Source organism: Tiliqua scincoides, chromosome 3 (assembly GCF_035046505.1).
Source record: "Tiliqua scincoides isolate rTilSci1 chromosome 3, rTilSci1.hap2, whole genome shotgun sequence".
Classification (NCBI taxonomy): Eukaryota; Metazoa; Chordata; class Lepidosauria; order Squamata; family Scincidae; genus Tiliqua; species Tiliqua scincoides.
In genome coordinates this window covers 190370423-190387550 of record NC_089823.1, presented here as the reverse complement: position 1 = coordinate 190387550, position 17128 = coordinate 190370423, and the positions used below count along the sequence as shown (strand labels likewise).

The 17128-nt window shown below is 41.5% G+C and overlaps 1 protein-coding gene across 1 annotated transcript in view; it reads left to right on the top strand.

The window, feature by feature from the left end:
• ARMH3 (armadillo like helical domain containing 3) overlaps positions 1-15794 on the top strand; it is a 170761-nt gene extending 154967 nt beyond the window's left edge. The window contains exons 25-26 of the mRNA XM_066620197.1: positions 12271-12387; positions 13751-15794. Coding sequence (XP_066476294.1) covers positions 12271-12387; positions 13751-13843 — 210 coding nt within the window. The 3' untranslated portion in view covers positions 13844-15794. The remainder of the gene's footprint in view (positions 1-12270; positions 12388-13750) is intronic.
• Positions 15795-17128: the final 1334 nt, after the last annotated feature.

Below are 17128 nucleotides of genomic sequence, written 5' to 3'. Positions count from 1 at the left end.
GGGCTTTTTGTCCTCTTCCTTTGCTTTCCCAGCAACTTTTAAATTGCAGAGTTTTCACGCTGCCAAGTCAGATCCGCCTATCTTTTTAATGATCAGTCTGAGTGCCTGGCCACTTCCCTGAGTCTTACTTAAAAATCCATCTGCACTAATGGCTTTTCAGGTACTGGCTGCCTAGCTGGAGCTCTGTAGTTTTAAATCCTCTATGGTAATTTTTCAGCATAACAAATGGTGAGCTGCTTCAATCTCACATGGAATATAGTACAAGCCAGTATTCCCAGCTGCTTCCTGCAGGTACTTATCTAAAAAGAAGAGAAAACAAATCTTTCAGGGCATGAAACGGAGTTTGTGCCAGCTTGTGAGCACATACACAATCTTCTCACTGTGCCACTTTTTCTTGTCCTGGGTCTCTGTGGGCTAATTTTATTTATCTTTAACCAAAGGGTTTGGATAGTAAGTAACAAAAATGTGTCAGATTATTAAAATCAGCTGTGATCAGCAGCAAAACCCAAGCACCAAATCCCTGATTCCTGTCACCAAAAGACAGCCCAAATCAAAAGCTTCCAGAAGCTTCACAGGCTCAATCTTTAATAAGTCTTCAGAGGAAGAGAATTATGTGGTTGTGTGGCAACTACAAGCAGGATCAGGACTTGGTTTGCTTGTTTTTGTGTTTAAATTGAGCTAAAAGCACTAAGGACATAAATATTTTTAACATAACAGTAATCTGTGCTGGGCATCAGCTTTGAAGACAGCACCATCACTTCTCTGTTTGTAGAAGGGTTGTATTTGGAGGCCAGGAAGACTAGGAAAGAGAATTGCTGCCTTTTTCATTATACTGTGTCAAATAGCTCTTCATATAGGTAGTCTGTACCTTGATTTTTACCACTGCATGATCATTTCTTTAGGTTAATTTTTTCCATGCATGAATTTTGGTTAGTGCTTTCCCTTCACCTCTTCTGGGTTTTGTTATCTGTTCCAAAGTCTGTCCCTTTCATTTATTATTCTACAATTCATCCACCCACCCATGCTTACTGGAAAACCATAGTTGTGAGAGCTTATGCTTTTTTCCCTGTCTGAACAGTGGCAATGAGTGGAGGACTTGATCCTCCTTTCTGCCTGGCAGTTTGGCAGTGCCAGTGATTTACTGAGGAGCTCAACTGCAACTGGTATTGTAAAAACCTATCACGTTCAGCACTTAGTTTAATTGCAAGTGTGATAGAACTATAAAAAATTAATGGTTGAATCCAGGATTGCCTGTGCAATGTGATTTTTGGTCCTGGCAGGCAGGACTGCCAATGCTTTTATGCATCTAGATCTATGAGAGGAAGCACAAAGTATGTTACCTCTTGAAGAAGAGGGTCTGCAGCTCTCAAGTCTCTAACTATCAAGCCATTGCTCTTGCTTGCACTGGTTAGAATCAATGATCGATATCAGCTTTTCATTTTAAGGCCTATTTCCTGATGAAGGAATTTATCAGGTTTTGCATGTTATGTGCGTACCAGGATCAGTTGCCTTGCCTGGAACTTCTGTTGTCTCTAGGGTGAAATTTGGCAGATGTTCTGTATTGGCAATGGTATCATAATGGGTACAGCAGCGAATCACTCCCCTGATTGGATCTGCAGGGGGCACTTTAGGGACTTGGTATCGAATTACTGAAACTGGAAGTTGTCCAAAAGCCTGAGGATCATCCCTGCTGTGATTGGTAACTAAAACAAACCAACTGTTGATTCTTTTCTGCTTCAAATTTTAACTTCCTTGGTGTTGTCAATTCCCCTTTCTTAGCTATTTCAGAATATTGCAGGAAAGAGAATGAGAAATAAGTAACTAATGTGAATTCTGTGTGCAAAACTACTTGTTCTTGCTTTAAAAAAAAAAAGTACATTCAGTGACAGTGTATTGCAATAGGGAGTCTTGGAAAAGCTAATATCTTGGCTAGGGACCAGTAAACCCTTCTATCCTACTTTCGGTCTTGCAGGACTGAAATTTGATACATCAAATTGCTGGGTCAGCTAAATGAACTGAAATTCAGTTAAGTCATTTTTCTGAACAATTGCCTTGTATCTCAGCTTTTTGATCAAACATAAAAACCCAATATGTCCTAAGCCATCTCTTTTATTTTGCTCTGGGGACAGAATCTTTTATGTAATACAGAAGCTTGTCATTTTGAAACAGGACCAATAGAAGGTTTTACAATACCCTAAATTGCATTTATCAAATTGCATCTGTGTGATAGACACCTCTTGAAACCACCATCTCCACTCTTGGTGTCATCTGCAGTCCTTCAGAATAATGTGCCTGGGGGAACATGCACAGTGTGGCTAGTTGCACAAATTATAGTAGGTGTGCTCTTGACCTGGGGCAAGCCTTATTGCTTGACAACGCTCTGGTCTACAGCAGTTCTGCTGTAGCAACTGATGAAAAAGTATCCCCCTGCTCGGTACTGTTACGGTGTACCTGCTTCTGCTGTTTAAGAATGGCAGGAAATAGTGTTTGGGGTCTAAAAAATAAATAAGGTAGTTTTTGAAAGGATCGTATGTCTTGCCTCGAGATTCCTAAAATGAGTGACCAAAAGGCAAGGGATCTCTGAGGGGCACAAACAGGGGGCATTTGAAAAGCCCATTGGGCTAAGAATGGCCATAGATGAATAAATCAGAGCATTTCCAGCAGGTTCCTGTCAAACCTCAGCTTGAAGATCTCCACCACCTTCCTCAGCAATTTGTTTCACTGCCAAACTGTCCTTAGAGGAATTTCTTCCTGGTGTTCAACTGGAATCCCTTCTCTTGCAGTTTGAACCCATTTGATCTACTCTCTGAGACTGAGAACAAAGTTGTTCCTTCTTCCACCCTTCAGGTATTTGAAGAGCACTATCATATCCCCTTTCAGCCTTCATTTATCCTGACTAAACATGCCAAGTTCCCTCAACCTTTCCTTATACGGCTTGTTCTACAGCCCTCTGATCATTCTTGTTGCTCTTCTCTGAACCCCGGTTTGGCTACATCTTTCCTAAAGTGTGGTACCCATAAGTACTCTAGGTGAATTCTGACCAAAGCAGAGTAAAATAGAACCGCTACTACTTGCGACTTGGAAGCTATGGTTCTACTAATTCAAACTAAAATTGCATTAGCCTTCTTTGGAGCTGTATCACACTGCTAACTTATATTCATCTTATGATCTTGTGATCCACTACAACTCCCAAGATCCTTCTCACATGCTGTGCTGCCAAGCCAGGTATCTCCCATTCTATAACTGCAACTTTGGTTATTTTTGCCCAAGTGCAGAACCTTGCATTTGTCGCTGCTGAACATCTTATTCATTTCAGTCCAGTATTCCACTCTGTCTTCCTGAATGCTTCTACTGCCTTCTGTTGTGTTTGCTGCTCCTTCGAGCTTGTTGTCATCCGCAAATTTGATGAGACCTCCTTGTAGCTCTTCATCCAAATCATTGATGAAGATTTTAAAGAGAACCAGGCCCTTGAACACTCCACTTGAAACCAACCTTCAAGTGTGATGTGAATGATGTGAAGCTGTTGACAAGCAACCTTTATGTATAGTCATCCAGTCAGCTGCAACTCCACCTAACAATTATATCATCTAGCTCAGTGGTTCCCACACTTTTTAGAGGCCCCTAGAGGCTGTTGCCTGATTTATAAATGCCAAGGAATGTGGCTGCAATTGTGGTTGTACTCCCCTCCAAGTATTAGCTTGTTTAACCCTTGATGCACATAACCTGCCCTTTCAGTTTCACAACTTAATGAAAATTGGGTCACAACTCACTTGTGGATCCTGGACTCTCAATTTGGGAACTGCTAATGGCCTTTTTTTTAAAAAAAAAAAACCAAAAAAAAAAAACCAGCTTAGTGATTAAGATGTCATGGGAAACATGTCAAATGCTTTACTGAAGTAGTGATAAATTACATCCAGGGCATTCCCACTGTCCAATAAGCTAGTTCATTATGATAGCAAACATACGTTTCAAAGTTTTAATTGCAAATTAAATTATAGTACAAATTATAGTAGGTTTCTATAGTATAGAAACATACGTTTCAAAGTTTTAATTACACAAATTATAGTAGGTGTGCTACTATATTTTTTGGAGGAATGCCTTTAGTCCTGATAGGCAATAAAGAGAAAAGGGGAGAGATAGAGGAGGGAATTGAAAAAGAAATGAAGGATGAGATCTACTGAGGGACATTGTAGTAGATAGCCTTACATGGTGACACCCTTCATGGACTCTTCTTTCATTTCTATTATAATTCGCTTTCTCTCTTCTCCTGTTTGTCTGCTTTTCTCCCTGTTGACCCTTTTTGTTGTTCTTGCCTTTGTGCCACTTTTTATGATTGCTGCAGTCTTGCTGTCCCTTTCTTCCCTTTAAACTGCTCTTATTTTGCAAACCTGTTCCTGGACAAACACAGATGCACCTCTTTCCTGCTTCCTGCTGCATAATAATCCTTTTCCATCGTTGCGACTCCTATAACATTTTGTTGAGTTTTGTATTTGTATTGTAAATGGGGTTTTGCCATTTCTGTGTTTTGTGTGGTGTTCAGCATGATGTTTATGCAAAAAAAAAAAAAATTCCAATAGTAGTAGTGACACTAATGGAAGTTATGCTGCTGATATCAGTTGATTTAATTGAAGAAAACCTGTTTTCAGTGTGTGCCAGACTCTTTTAAGAAAACTGTGTGATGTAAGCACTGCTGTAGTTGCTCATGTGGATGAGCCTGGTGGCTTCTGATAGCATCTGAAAGGACATGCGTTAATGGTATCCCTAAGTGATTTCAAAACACGTGACTCTCATTGACTTGAATAGTTGTCATGCTGCTAAAAGACTTTTAAATCCAGCCTTTATAATGACCAGGTTGAGAGCAGGCATGAGATTATTGGCATCACTAAAGATACGCTTGTACCTTTGCAAACGCTGCAGCTAGGAAATGGAGCAATGTGTTGTGGTACTCTCAATCCACCTCCAACTCTCTATCCTTCCTTAACCTGTCTGCTTTGAAATTCTGCTGGTCTCAGATGGTAGTCTGTTTTGACTGTCTTGTATACTGCACACCAGAAGGATGTGAGAGGCTAATATGCTAAATCCAAGAAGACACTGAAGACTAAATAGGGCAGTCTGTTCTGGAAGTCATGTTGGAAAAAATGCTGGCTTCTTCCAACTCTTGCTTCCCTTATTCCTTATGGGAGTAGAGATATGTCTACAATGTGGAATGGTTCTGGCAAGAACAAGGTGGTTGAAGTCCCCTAAAGAGGATACAAAACTCACTGACAGTGCTGAAACTTGGCAAGACATTGTCTTTCCTGACAAATTTGGCTCTCTTTCATGCTCCCCATTGTTTATTGTACACATTAATTAGTTCAGCTGGACAGAATGCATGTGACTTTAAGAGTTTATAGCTTTTAAAAGCATCCCTCCCTAGCCAGAGTCAATGATTTGCATTAACCAAGGGCATACTCTCCAGAACAAACCCATCTGCCGACTTTGTTCAAAATAAAATTGCATTGAATCCTAAGCCTGGTTTGCCTTTTCCATTCAATAAAAAGGTTTTGATGACCAATAAAAAGAATGTAACATAGGGGAAATTTCATGCCCATTTCTAGATTTCCAAAACCAAGGTGATACACGTCTGCTAGATGCTTCTCAGGGAGCTGTGAACTCCAAAGGAACCATAGATACACGCAGTAGTTTCTATAGATATAAAAAAGGCAAAGCTTGGTGGTGGTAGGATAAGGGGGAAATCGCTTATATTTTTGGTGCTCTGCAGCATGTAAATTTTTGGACTCCTGGAGGAGGATCCATTTTATACACCAAGTTCTGAGGCTGACAAACCACTGTCTTCCTAATGCTGCACACTACCTTATCAACACTTTCAAATTTTCCTCAATGGAAATGTACCTGCAACAGTGACAAGCTGAAGGAAGGATTTTCAGCTGTGCATACTCATTAGTAAGGCCAAGTAACCCTAATAAATTTTGGTTCCAAGGAGATTAGCACTGAGTGCCAGTCATCCTAAAAGAAAATTGCCTCTTTCAATCAAACCCCCAAAGCCAACACAACTAAATGATGAGGATGAGGCCATGGCCCTTGCTTGTATCATTGAGGTCTTTGCTGCCTTTGGGATAAGGCAAGCAATGTATTCAATACATAAAAATTAAAAGATGGAATAAGAATCCTGAGGGATCTTCACTGAATAGAGAAATCTAGGTAAGGCAAAATAATCTTTCACTCACTCACCCATCCACACGGAGCTTGCTCTCTTTTTTGCCCACCTCACACTCATTTTCAGTTTCTGCTGTTTTGCTCTTCTGCATGAATCAAGCTCTGTATCTGATGCTATGTCTGAAGATCTTTGGATGTACTGAGACTCCCAAGTGCTACTTCCATCTGCTTGAACTAAGTGTATAGCTTACTTCTGTGGCATATCATAGCATAATATCTGATTATGTGAGCGGCACAGCTATTAAAAGTAAAGCCTTTCAACTTTGGGCGGTGAACCAGAGGCTGCTTGGCAGTTTGGTATACATCTTATCTCAGTTCCTCCATCTGTGAAGATGTGAACTCTTGGATCAAATGGGAATGTTCAATGTAACTAGTGGGTGTTTGAGCAGAAAATATAGCAACTCTTATCCATGTGGAAAACTTCTGTTGAGTGGAAGAGTTCCTAAAATGTTTATAATCCCTTGTCCCTTCCCAGGGGTTAATAGTCCTACACATCACCTCTTAATTTACTTTATTCTCTAACACTTTGTCCAAATATTCAGCATACAACAACAAACCTCAGTATTGCAACAATAAACTGCATACGTTTTAGGAAAAAAATACACATTTGCAAAACTTATTCTGAGAGAAAAATTTGGGTTTTGGTGGAAGCTGAGCTCCACTAACAAATCTCTAAAATAAATATTGAGGATCAACCAGACACATTCTGGCTATAAAACACTAGACATGGTTTTAGAAATGTGCTGAATTTTGCTTATTTAACATCTAATTATTTTGTTACTTACTTTATCTTTGCTGCTTCTGGGAATTAATTCCAATAGAGAATCCAGCTGCGCCAGCAAATTCTTAAGATGTTGTCTGCAAACTATATTTTATTTGCCCTTTTTTGTACTAATTAAAATGTCTTCTTGTAAAATTTATCAAAATCTGTTGCTTTATTGTAAATATACAGTCACTGCTCTCCAGTTAAAATGATGAGTCTTTCTATTCCAACAAAAACGTTCTATTAGTAGCTAAATGCCTCTGGAGACATCTTTGGGGATAACATATTGGCATGTTAAGTGAAGAACTCTGTGTATATTTTGGGACAAACTTGGGCTTAACTAGCTGTATTGGTGTAGGGAAATGAGTACAAAATAACTGGATGCAATCACACATTCCTTGGGCTGATCTTTTCTGTAATCATATCCTTGAAGGTGAAAATTGCAGGTATGCTTTGTTCATTGTATTTTGTCCTCTGCTAGAGGTTGTCATTCCAAGAAGCCCACTTTTTTCCAAAGAATTTCTCTTTGCATCAAACATATCTTACTGTCTACAGACAGTGGTATTTCTTTCAGTAGAACAGAAATTGGCAAAAGGATCATCCATCTAAAGTTTGGTGTTATCCCATCTTCCTGTTGCTGAATTATTCTTGGAAACTATGAATTTGTAGGAGGCCGTTACTTGCATATGAAGGCAGTTTTGGTCACCAGCCTGCACTGTGAAACTTGCTCTTTTAGGAGATGGTATTATGTTACCACTTTCAGAAGAAACTAAAATAATTTATTGTTCTGGCCTATCTCTTTTCAACTGGTTAAGAACTAACATGATAGCAGATGTGACAAAGTAAAACCAAGGGTAATCACAAGTTCATGTGACCTTCTTTGCACACAAACTGGAAGAATAGGGAAAGAGGCAAAATTGGGACACAATAATTGCACACAATCTTCCCTTCTCCCAAGGTAGCTGCTACAGTTTGCTTCTTTTCAGTTCCCTGTCTGTGCATTCCACGGTCCCTAGAGCTACAATTATTTCCTTGCTGTGGGGCTTTTATTTCTCTTCTTGCTGCTAAGCCTTGTATTAGAGGGGCCAGAAAGGAAATAAAAGGCTGTTGGGTGGTATCGTGATGAAATTCAGGTGTATGTGTTATGTTGAAGACTCTTGATCTGTTTGCAAATGGCTACGAGCACCTTGCGGTAGGTAGAGTCCATGACAGTTTTGCCTTTCTTATAAATGACATAATTTCCAGCTATTGTAGCAGATGGACTTTTGTACATGCGTACAAGAAATGTGAGCCATATTAAACATCTCGAGGGTGTTTAGGCTGTGGAGCATCCCCCAAGAATTTGAAGTATCTCTGATTTACATCATAAGATAGAAAGTTGAAACCAGTTTTTGTAGAAATATGCCCTCATACATGAAATATAGAATTTGAAACTATGTTATTGCATCTGGTCCAAATCAGACACTTTCCAAATTTCCCCATCACAAATACCTTCTGTTTACATAATAAGGTACGTGCTGAAACCAGTGCTAGTTTATGTGGAAATGTTTCCTAAATACAAAATATAAAATCTTACAGTATTTTAGACACTTTCCCCAGCCAGAAACCCCATTTGTACCCTGGGTGATTCAAGAAGAAATTAATTTCCCCCAAATTATACAGTCAAAACTTGGAAGTGTGTGATGTCACTGACATTTTAGATTAGACTCACCAATGTAGTTGGGAAAGAATTAAAAAACACTTGCTGATATCTGCCCCAGCAGAAATCTGGTACCTAACCCAGATCAGCCAGTTCAACATCTGACTGCAACTGCAGAAACAATTGAAACTACACAGTGCATCACAACTGCGCATGATTACACCTACATAATGATCACATGTAACTTCGTTGTTGCAAAGCTTACCTCAACTATATAAGCCGTAGAAGCTTAGATGTCTAAATGTTGCTTAATAAGATTCATTTCTTGTATATATGTACAAAACCCTATTTGTCATACTGATTGGAAATTATATCACTTGTGAAGAGAGCAAGCCAGATTTGGGTTCGTGGATTATATGTTAGACAAGTGTGAAAATCTCCATCATCCTACAGGGCAGACCTAGCCTGTTCTTCTCTAACTAAAGGTGCCCTTTTGCTTGACAGCCTACATTTGCTCCATAGCAACTGTAGCTTGCCTGCTTTGACAGCCTACTCTTGCAAATTGTCATTTGTATCTAAGGTATGTTGTCCCTATTTACTGAGGTGCAGAGAAACTGATAAATGTGCTGGGACATGACATTTGCTTAGGGATAAAAAATTTTGCAGAAAAAAGGCAGTGGTGGATCTCACTGGATCCCCCGCATCTTACAGACCTATGTTATGGAGGGCAGCAGGAGGGTGGTGACTTGTACTTTTGAAAATCTAGCTATCAAGAAATCTAGAGCAAGTTGTATCTGAATAAAGAACAAAGTGGATTTATCAAAGAAGCCAGCTCCATCCCTGCTGTGAGTGACCTCAGCCTATCTTCAAGCATCAGAAATTCTGAACTTTGTCTGTTGCTTGTGGAAAAGAACGTTCCAGTGAAACCACAGCAAATAGCCATTTTTTAGTACCAAGGAAGATGTAAGGGCTATAAATAATGGTCCTTGATTGGGGGTAGAAACAGGAGGCTTAGATCTGTAGAGGAGCAGCTTCCTGCCAGTTCTCAGCTTTATGCAGCCATTTCCCAGCCTGCTGGCCTCTTCTTTGCCAGACCTCTAGCAGTTTTCTTGCTCGTCATCTGTGCCTGTAAGCAAAGTCTTTAGTGCCTTCAGTCAACGAGATGATGGGACATGTGCCTGTAAAGACTGCATCCATGCAACAGAAACCATGGAGCTGTGCCTCTTTCTGCTCTGTAGGATGTTCAGTGTTGCTTAGAACCTCACTTAGCCTCTTACAGATGGGAATGGAATTTTGTTTGCTGTTGGAAGGAATAGAGCTCCCTCTGTAGCAGCTAGAGGTTGATCTGAGTCACATGCTACTTTCTAACTGGAAGCAGTCTAGTCTGCTTTAAAGCACCTACCCAGAGATGATGGAAGCAACTCTGGTTCAGTCCCTAGGCAATTGTTTAAATGGAATAAACAGAAAAAGTACAAGCGAGATGGCTAATGAACACTGCCCTCCTCCACAGCAGCATTCATGTTTACAGATTCTTACATTCTTGCTACCTCTCAAGTTCAGATCATTAAAAAACAGATCTTGGGAAGCTTAACATGGGAGTGTGCTTGAAGAGCACATTTGGGAGGCAGACTTACTCAGAGCCTCCTTTACAGGTATCTGTGGCTAACTGTATGTGACCTGGATCCCTTCAGTTCACAAGCAGACAGAGTTCTGATTCATGAAGGCTGTGGTGATAGCCCTCTTTTACCGTCTCGTGGAGGGTGTATTATTCTATTACACTCAGTCCCCAGTGACTAGTTGCATTCTGGAGTGAATTATTCCTCCTGCTAGGCCTGCTGTCTGTGCCTGAGGTCTGTACTCTCAAATCCTTATTATTCCCACCACAGCTTCAGCACATATGCAAGGAAAGGGACAATTGAATTTATAGATGGCTATTACTGCCCAGGATTTTTTTTTTCTCTCACTGCCAGTAAACCTGACAAACAGAATTAAGGCTGGTCTGTTTGCAGAAGAGGCAGCATTCTCTAGCTGCAGCAGGACTGCTGACAAACTATTCAGAAGTGACCTTGCAGTATGTCAACAATCATTCAGCCTTCTCAGTTCTCTGGTGCATGGATTGTACCTGTGGAGGGCATCTGCTAAGTGCCTTAGCAGCGCATTCCAAACTCACTGTGTGGCAGAACTCCTGTTGAAGTCTCTAGCAAGAAACTGGATACCAGAATCTTGGCAGGAATACGAAGCAGGTTGCTGTTCAAATTGCCAGAAGGCTTCTCTATTTTATTATTAACAGTATTTATATACCGCTTTTCAACTAAAAGTTCACAAAGCAGTTTACAGAGAAAAATCAAATAACTAAATGGCTCCCTGTCCCAAAAGGGCTCACAATCTAAAAAGATGCAAAAGAATACCAGCAGACAGCCACTCGAACAGACACTGCTGGGGTGAGGTGGGCCAGTTTCTCTCCCCCTGCTAAAAAAAGGAGCACCCACTTGAAAAAGTGCCTCTTACCCAATTAGCAGGGGTTTATATTAGCATTATAATATAGCAATTAGCAATTAGCATGCACTTTATAGTGCATTGGAACCCCTTCAAGGGAACTGATGTGCTTTTCTTCACTTTCCTGCTCTTTGACCTCTCCTTGACTTGGAGAAGGTTTTTGACTGTTGAAAGGATGACATTCTAGAACAGTCTCCCTGGTGACAGTGAACCTCCCTAACTAAAGTGAGATTTGAAATTTATGAAAGATTATCTTCAGGTGCCAGCAGGCAGGGCCAGCCTTAGGAGCTGTGGGGCTCAATTGGAAACATTTTTTGTTGGGCTCCAGATTCCCAACCAAGGTCTGTAGAATCTTAAAATTTATTGTAGACTTCATATCTCTATAGGAGAATGGAAAGCAATCAGTGTATGCTTAAAAAGTACTTGTGAGTTAATGGACCAAATGGATCTAAGCACATTTTAATATAAACTTGCATACATGTAAGCCTACAAGTAAACAAACAATGTGTAGCTTTCCTTTGAAAAGTAAATAGTTATAAACCACTTATTTTAGTGGCTGTGACATGATTTAGTAAATATATTACTTTTTGTGTTTAGTCAAAAAGCAGATTACCCTAGTGCGGGGGGGGGGGTTACATGTGGGGCCCAATTGGGAGCAACTGGTCAATTGGCTTAAAACTGGCTCTGCCAGCAGCAGCCTATGAAAAAAATGTCATTTTCTCACCTAGTGTCTCAGGTTGTACTGGGCTAAGGATGCAGGACAGAGGAATTCAAAAATAGACATGGAAGTGGGAAGAATAACTTTCTGATGCCGTGCCACAACTCAGAGCAGGAATTGAAAGATACACTTCACAAGTATACCAAATTGTCTCTTGGATGTTTTGCTATCTTAACTGTTTCAGGAAGGACAGTCTTAACTGTTCAAAGTAAATAGGGATAGGAGGGTTACAGTCCAATCCTATCCACACTTTCCTGGGAGTAAGCCCCACTGACTCTAATGAGACTTACTTCTGAGTAGACATGCATAGGATTGGGCTCTAAATCACTGGGCTTTCCAGTGGGCCACTGGGGATACTGTAGGTCTCTTGCAGCTTGCTACCAGTTGAGGGATATTCAGCAGGTTGATGCTTCCTTCCATTATGTATTTGTCCCACAGGTTTTGGAAGTGGTACGGTCCAACTATGATACACTCACCTTGAAGCTGCAGGATGGACTGGACCAGTATGAACGCTATTCAGAACAACACAAAGAAGCAGCCTTCTTCAAAGAGCTCGTAAGTTTCTGTTCCTCATAGTCTGGCTTGCAGTGCAGCCCCAGCTGAACAAAAACTGCCTTTTTACCAGTCAGAAAGTGACTCCACCTCCACTGGTGAGGTGGAGATACAGAAATGCGCAAACATGTGTGATTTTCATTAGGCCATGTTTAGCTGGATGTTGGGAAATGTAGTGCTGATTGCACCTGCCATAAGTTCATCAGGCATAGCATTTTCCAACAGTTTCATAGATATAGCAGACTTAATGGCACTTTTGCACAAGACTTTCCTTGGAGATTTAAAATGCTTAGTCAGCCCTTCATTCCCACAAACACATGTACCCATATCTGATCCTGTTCTGTTCCCCCTCACTTAAGCAGCATTCATAACATTTGACAGTCGTTTTCTACCTTAGAACTCAAAACCCTTTCCTGTGCTGCCTTGTCCTTGCCAATCAACCACCCACAAGTTCTTTATTGCAAGTACTGGATCAGTAGAAGTTTGGCTTCCCTGGTGGCTGCTTTTCGTGATTCTTTTTCACTTGAGTGTGTGGCTTGAGAGGAAGACAAGTAGATACGGTGTTCTGAGAGTAGTGCAGGAAGGCTGTGCTAACTATTATCTGTGCATTAGTACAACCAAGTTGGAGCACTTGCCTTCCTTTGGGCCATGTTCATAGCTGCCTTTTGAGCATCAGCCTTGCATGCTGCCTCTGTTCTCTCTCTCTTTCCCCCAATCACTGTTGTCATTCTCAGTTCTGTTGTTCACTAGTTGAACAACTTTATTTCTCTTGATTAAAATGAGGCTTTCCCATTTCCAATTTGCTGAGATTATACTTAATTTCCAGAACCCATCCTCCTAAGCACTAATAGTTTAGTAAACTATCATTGAGCATCACTAAGCCCCCCCCCCAACCCTTGGGTTTTCTATAGTAAACGCCCAAATGGGCCTTCACTTGGCTGGAAGCAGACTAGGAAGCTTTAGTCATTACTCTTCATCTGGTGATTAAACAAACATAACTGATTTAATCCTCTGTTCTCTAGAGACCTTTATGAGCCTCCTCCAAGCCAATTCCTTTCTGAAAGCTATAAGGCATTCACACTGTGTCCCCTAAGTACCCTCTCAAATCAGAGAGAGGAATCAGGATGATTTGGTTTGTTGTTTTTGATGTAATCTCTTGGTTAGTCTTTCACTATCATGTTCTTTTGTAAGCTATATCTATCTTCAGTACTGAAGCCTCATTCCCATGATGGGTACTTCTGGGTTTTTGTTTATCCTCTTTTTCATTTGGCAATGCTGCTGCATCAAAAGCTGGCCTATTCAACCAAGGTGGTGTCCAGTGTCATTGGTATCTGTTGTGACTGTTTTTTCTCTTACATGCACACAGGTTCGGTCCATCAGCATCAATGTGCGACGAAATCTGGCATTCAACACTCTCAGCCAGGAGGTTCTGCTGAAAGAATTTTCAACCATCTCCTGAAGCTGAATTATCTACCAGCTTCCTGATCCAGTCCTGGCATTAATGTGTGTCCCTCCCCAGCATTGACTATAGCTCCTGGTTGTGGAGTGGTCTAACTCTAGTGCGTGTGTGATTTTTGCAGGCAAGATCAAGGGGAGATTTGGACTTACCCCACATTCCTGAGCACAGAGAACTGCTTATGTGGACGGCAGTGGGGGGTGAGGAAGAGGGATCTTTAAGTCTTGCTCTTTCTTACTTTCACTGTGGCAATGGTAAAAGCTTTCTCTTCTCTTCCCCCCCCCTCCATTGAGTAAAAAGTATTGCAAAAGCAGGGTTGAACAGAGAGCTCGTTCTTCTGGTTCTCTGATATTGGTCAGAATCTTGAAGAAGGAAAGTTGTGCCAGCCAAGAAAAAGAAGTCCTTAATAATAAGGAGCAGGCTAACCGCACCTTTGTTTTTTATACACTTGTGCTATAAGGCTCAAGCCGCCAAGCTTGGCTTGGGTGCTTTGAATCTACTGTCTTTGTGTATTGTTAGCCCTTTTTCAAACTGGTGTTGAAATCAACAGCTGTGGGCTTTCTGCACTATAAGTTAGTGCCTCCTATTTTGAATGGTGCTTGCCAGAGGTTTCTTAGTGCCCTGCCTAAAACATTTGATCTCTGGAGTTCCAAACCATGAGGCTACTTCTATAAACTCATCCCTGATGTTCCTACTGCCCTGTTTTTAAGCTTTTGAGATAATATATGTATCAGCAAATTTTTTTAAGGAGCAGTAAGTGCTGTGTGTGCTGTTCTTTTACTACTCATACAATTTTTGTGTATCAAGAGTGAGCCATTTCCTGCTATTCCCAGAAAGTTGTCTGAACTCCTTAACATGGTCCTTAATATCTCCCTAGTAGCCAAATTCTCTTGGATCCCCCTGATGCTGATCAGATGACCAAATAGAGTCTCATGCACATCATCCCTGTCCTCTTTATCACACACTGATGTTGGTTAAGGCTAGTTCCACATTAACTGAAGCAGGAATTGCTTGGCTTGCCTTCCTGCCCTCCATAGTCCCAACAAAATGCTTCATTGGATAAGTAGTTATAGAGAAACCTCAATATGAGGCAGGGAGTTAATTTGTTAGGCTTATTTCAAAACAACATTTTAGGAAAGAGACGTTGGGAAGAAGATAATCAGTGCTTTACATTGGTGAGACTCAGCTCCACACACCTGCCCCCAAGGGATGGAGCTGCAAACTGCAGGGCACATACTAATTGTGAACAACCATTCTATCAAATTCCTGTCACTTTTTGTGTAGAATTCACTTTTTCCCATGTTTTTAACCAGACACACACACAGCAATTAGTTGCTTTTCATCATGCATATAACACAAATTCAGAATTGTGCTGCATTTGAAAGTTGAGAGCTGGTGATGTCTCTGGCCTTGGCCTCCCAGAGAGGAGATCTCAGTCCACAGACTGCTCTGAATCCTCAGCAAAGGGGTTGGCACTATGTGTATTTGAGATAGTGTCTCCAAGCTGTGTATTCCCTTCCATGTTGCAGAACTACTTTCACTGGATACAAATAATGTTGGACGAGCAGGTAGACATGCACCTTACTGGAGTCTTTCCTGATGTGTAGTGTGTTATGATATGTAGATACACTGACTTTGCCTCAAAGAGACTGCCATCTTCTATTATTTCTCTTTTCTTTCTGGACTGCTATGAGAAACCCTTCCCCATATGCCCTTTCTTAATACATTGAGATGTGGCCATAGCTGGCAATGAATTCTGAGTCCAGGAGTTCAAGGCAAAGCCTTTCTTCCAGAAAAAACACTGTATTTTCCCTGCTGCTGACATAACACCTGTAAAAGGATGTACATAAAACTCCAGTAGAATTCAGTAAAGGGACAGGGATGGGTGTGTACTCTGTGTGCAGTTTTTTTTGTGTTCTTTTTGGAGAGGGGTAATAAACTATTGTTACTCTTAGTTAATGTTTCCTGGAATGCTATCTGTTGTACACAAATGATGTACTTCCCTGACTGGCCCATCTTAGAGTTCTTTTTCACCAGATCCTTACTAATAACAGTTCAAGAAAACATCCTTTAAGCACTCTTTCCCTTCACCACTGGGCATTCAGTATCCTTATAATGTATGTTGGTAGTACAAACTCACTTTTTTCAACAAACAACTTTTGCATTAAGACAGGCTTTCTAGCTAATAAAGCCTCATACTGCTATGATTTTTCGTCCCTAAGCCTGTAGTTTTCAAACTCTCTGGGAGTTTGAAACCTGCAGTAAGTCCTTGCGGGGGGAGGCAGGGGGAAAGCAGATGTCGCACAGGGCTCCCTGCTCCCCAGGACGGCTGCTGCAGGGACTGGTGAGTGCACCCCAGTCCCTGCAGCCCCGTTAGAAGTGAAAGTGGAGCGATTGTGCTCCACTTCCGGTTTTGCGGAGGTGGAGCGCATTCGCTCCACTTTCACTTTCTGCAGGCTGAGGAGCCCTGCAGACGCTCGCGCAGGGCTCCCTGTGCCCTAGGAAGGCTATTGCAGGGACTGGTGAGTGCATCCCAGTCCCTGCAGCCCCCTGAGTGATGCGATCCTGGGGATCGTATCACTGCTTCCTCGCTGCCCCCGCCCCTTAAGGGGCCAGAGGCCAGGGCGTTCAGGCTGGGGCATCGCGACGCCCCAGTCTGAAAACTTCTGCCCTAAGCCCTTGGGCTCATCTGGTCCTGTTGGAAGCATCTTGAGTTTCAACTTGTCTTCCCTTGGAATTTTGGGAGCAGTTGTTCACTTGTCATGTGGCCATGTATCCTATGGTAATATATGTTTGACAAAGAAAAATATTTTTTATTTAGAATATTTATATACTGCTTTCAATTAAAAAAAAAACTTCCCTAGTTGATTGCATGACAAGTGGAATGAAAAGATGTTTTCTTGTAGCAAAGACTCACAATGAAGAAAGAGGCACAAAGGAGACAACAGAGGAAACACAGGCAGAGAAAAATGGGAAAAATATATGATTACTGTGGCAGCAGCACCCAGGATGGAAATGTCATGATGTCACTTCCGGGTTCTTCCGGTGGATGAGAGAACAGCAGCAGCTTAATGACTGAACCTCCAAAGAAGGAGGTAGGGCAGCAACCCAATCATGAAGCTGCCAATGCTTCAGGAGGTGGAGGAGGAAGCTGGTGCTGCTGCTGCAGTGTTGCAGCTTCTCCTGCCACTGCCATCTTGGTTGGGCCTCACTCAGCACCAGCTTCTGGCCTACTACCTGGGGTGGAATGCGCCCCTTGCTTCACTTGCCACTGAAAAGGGAAATATC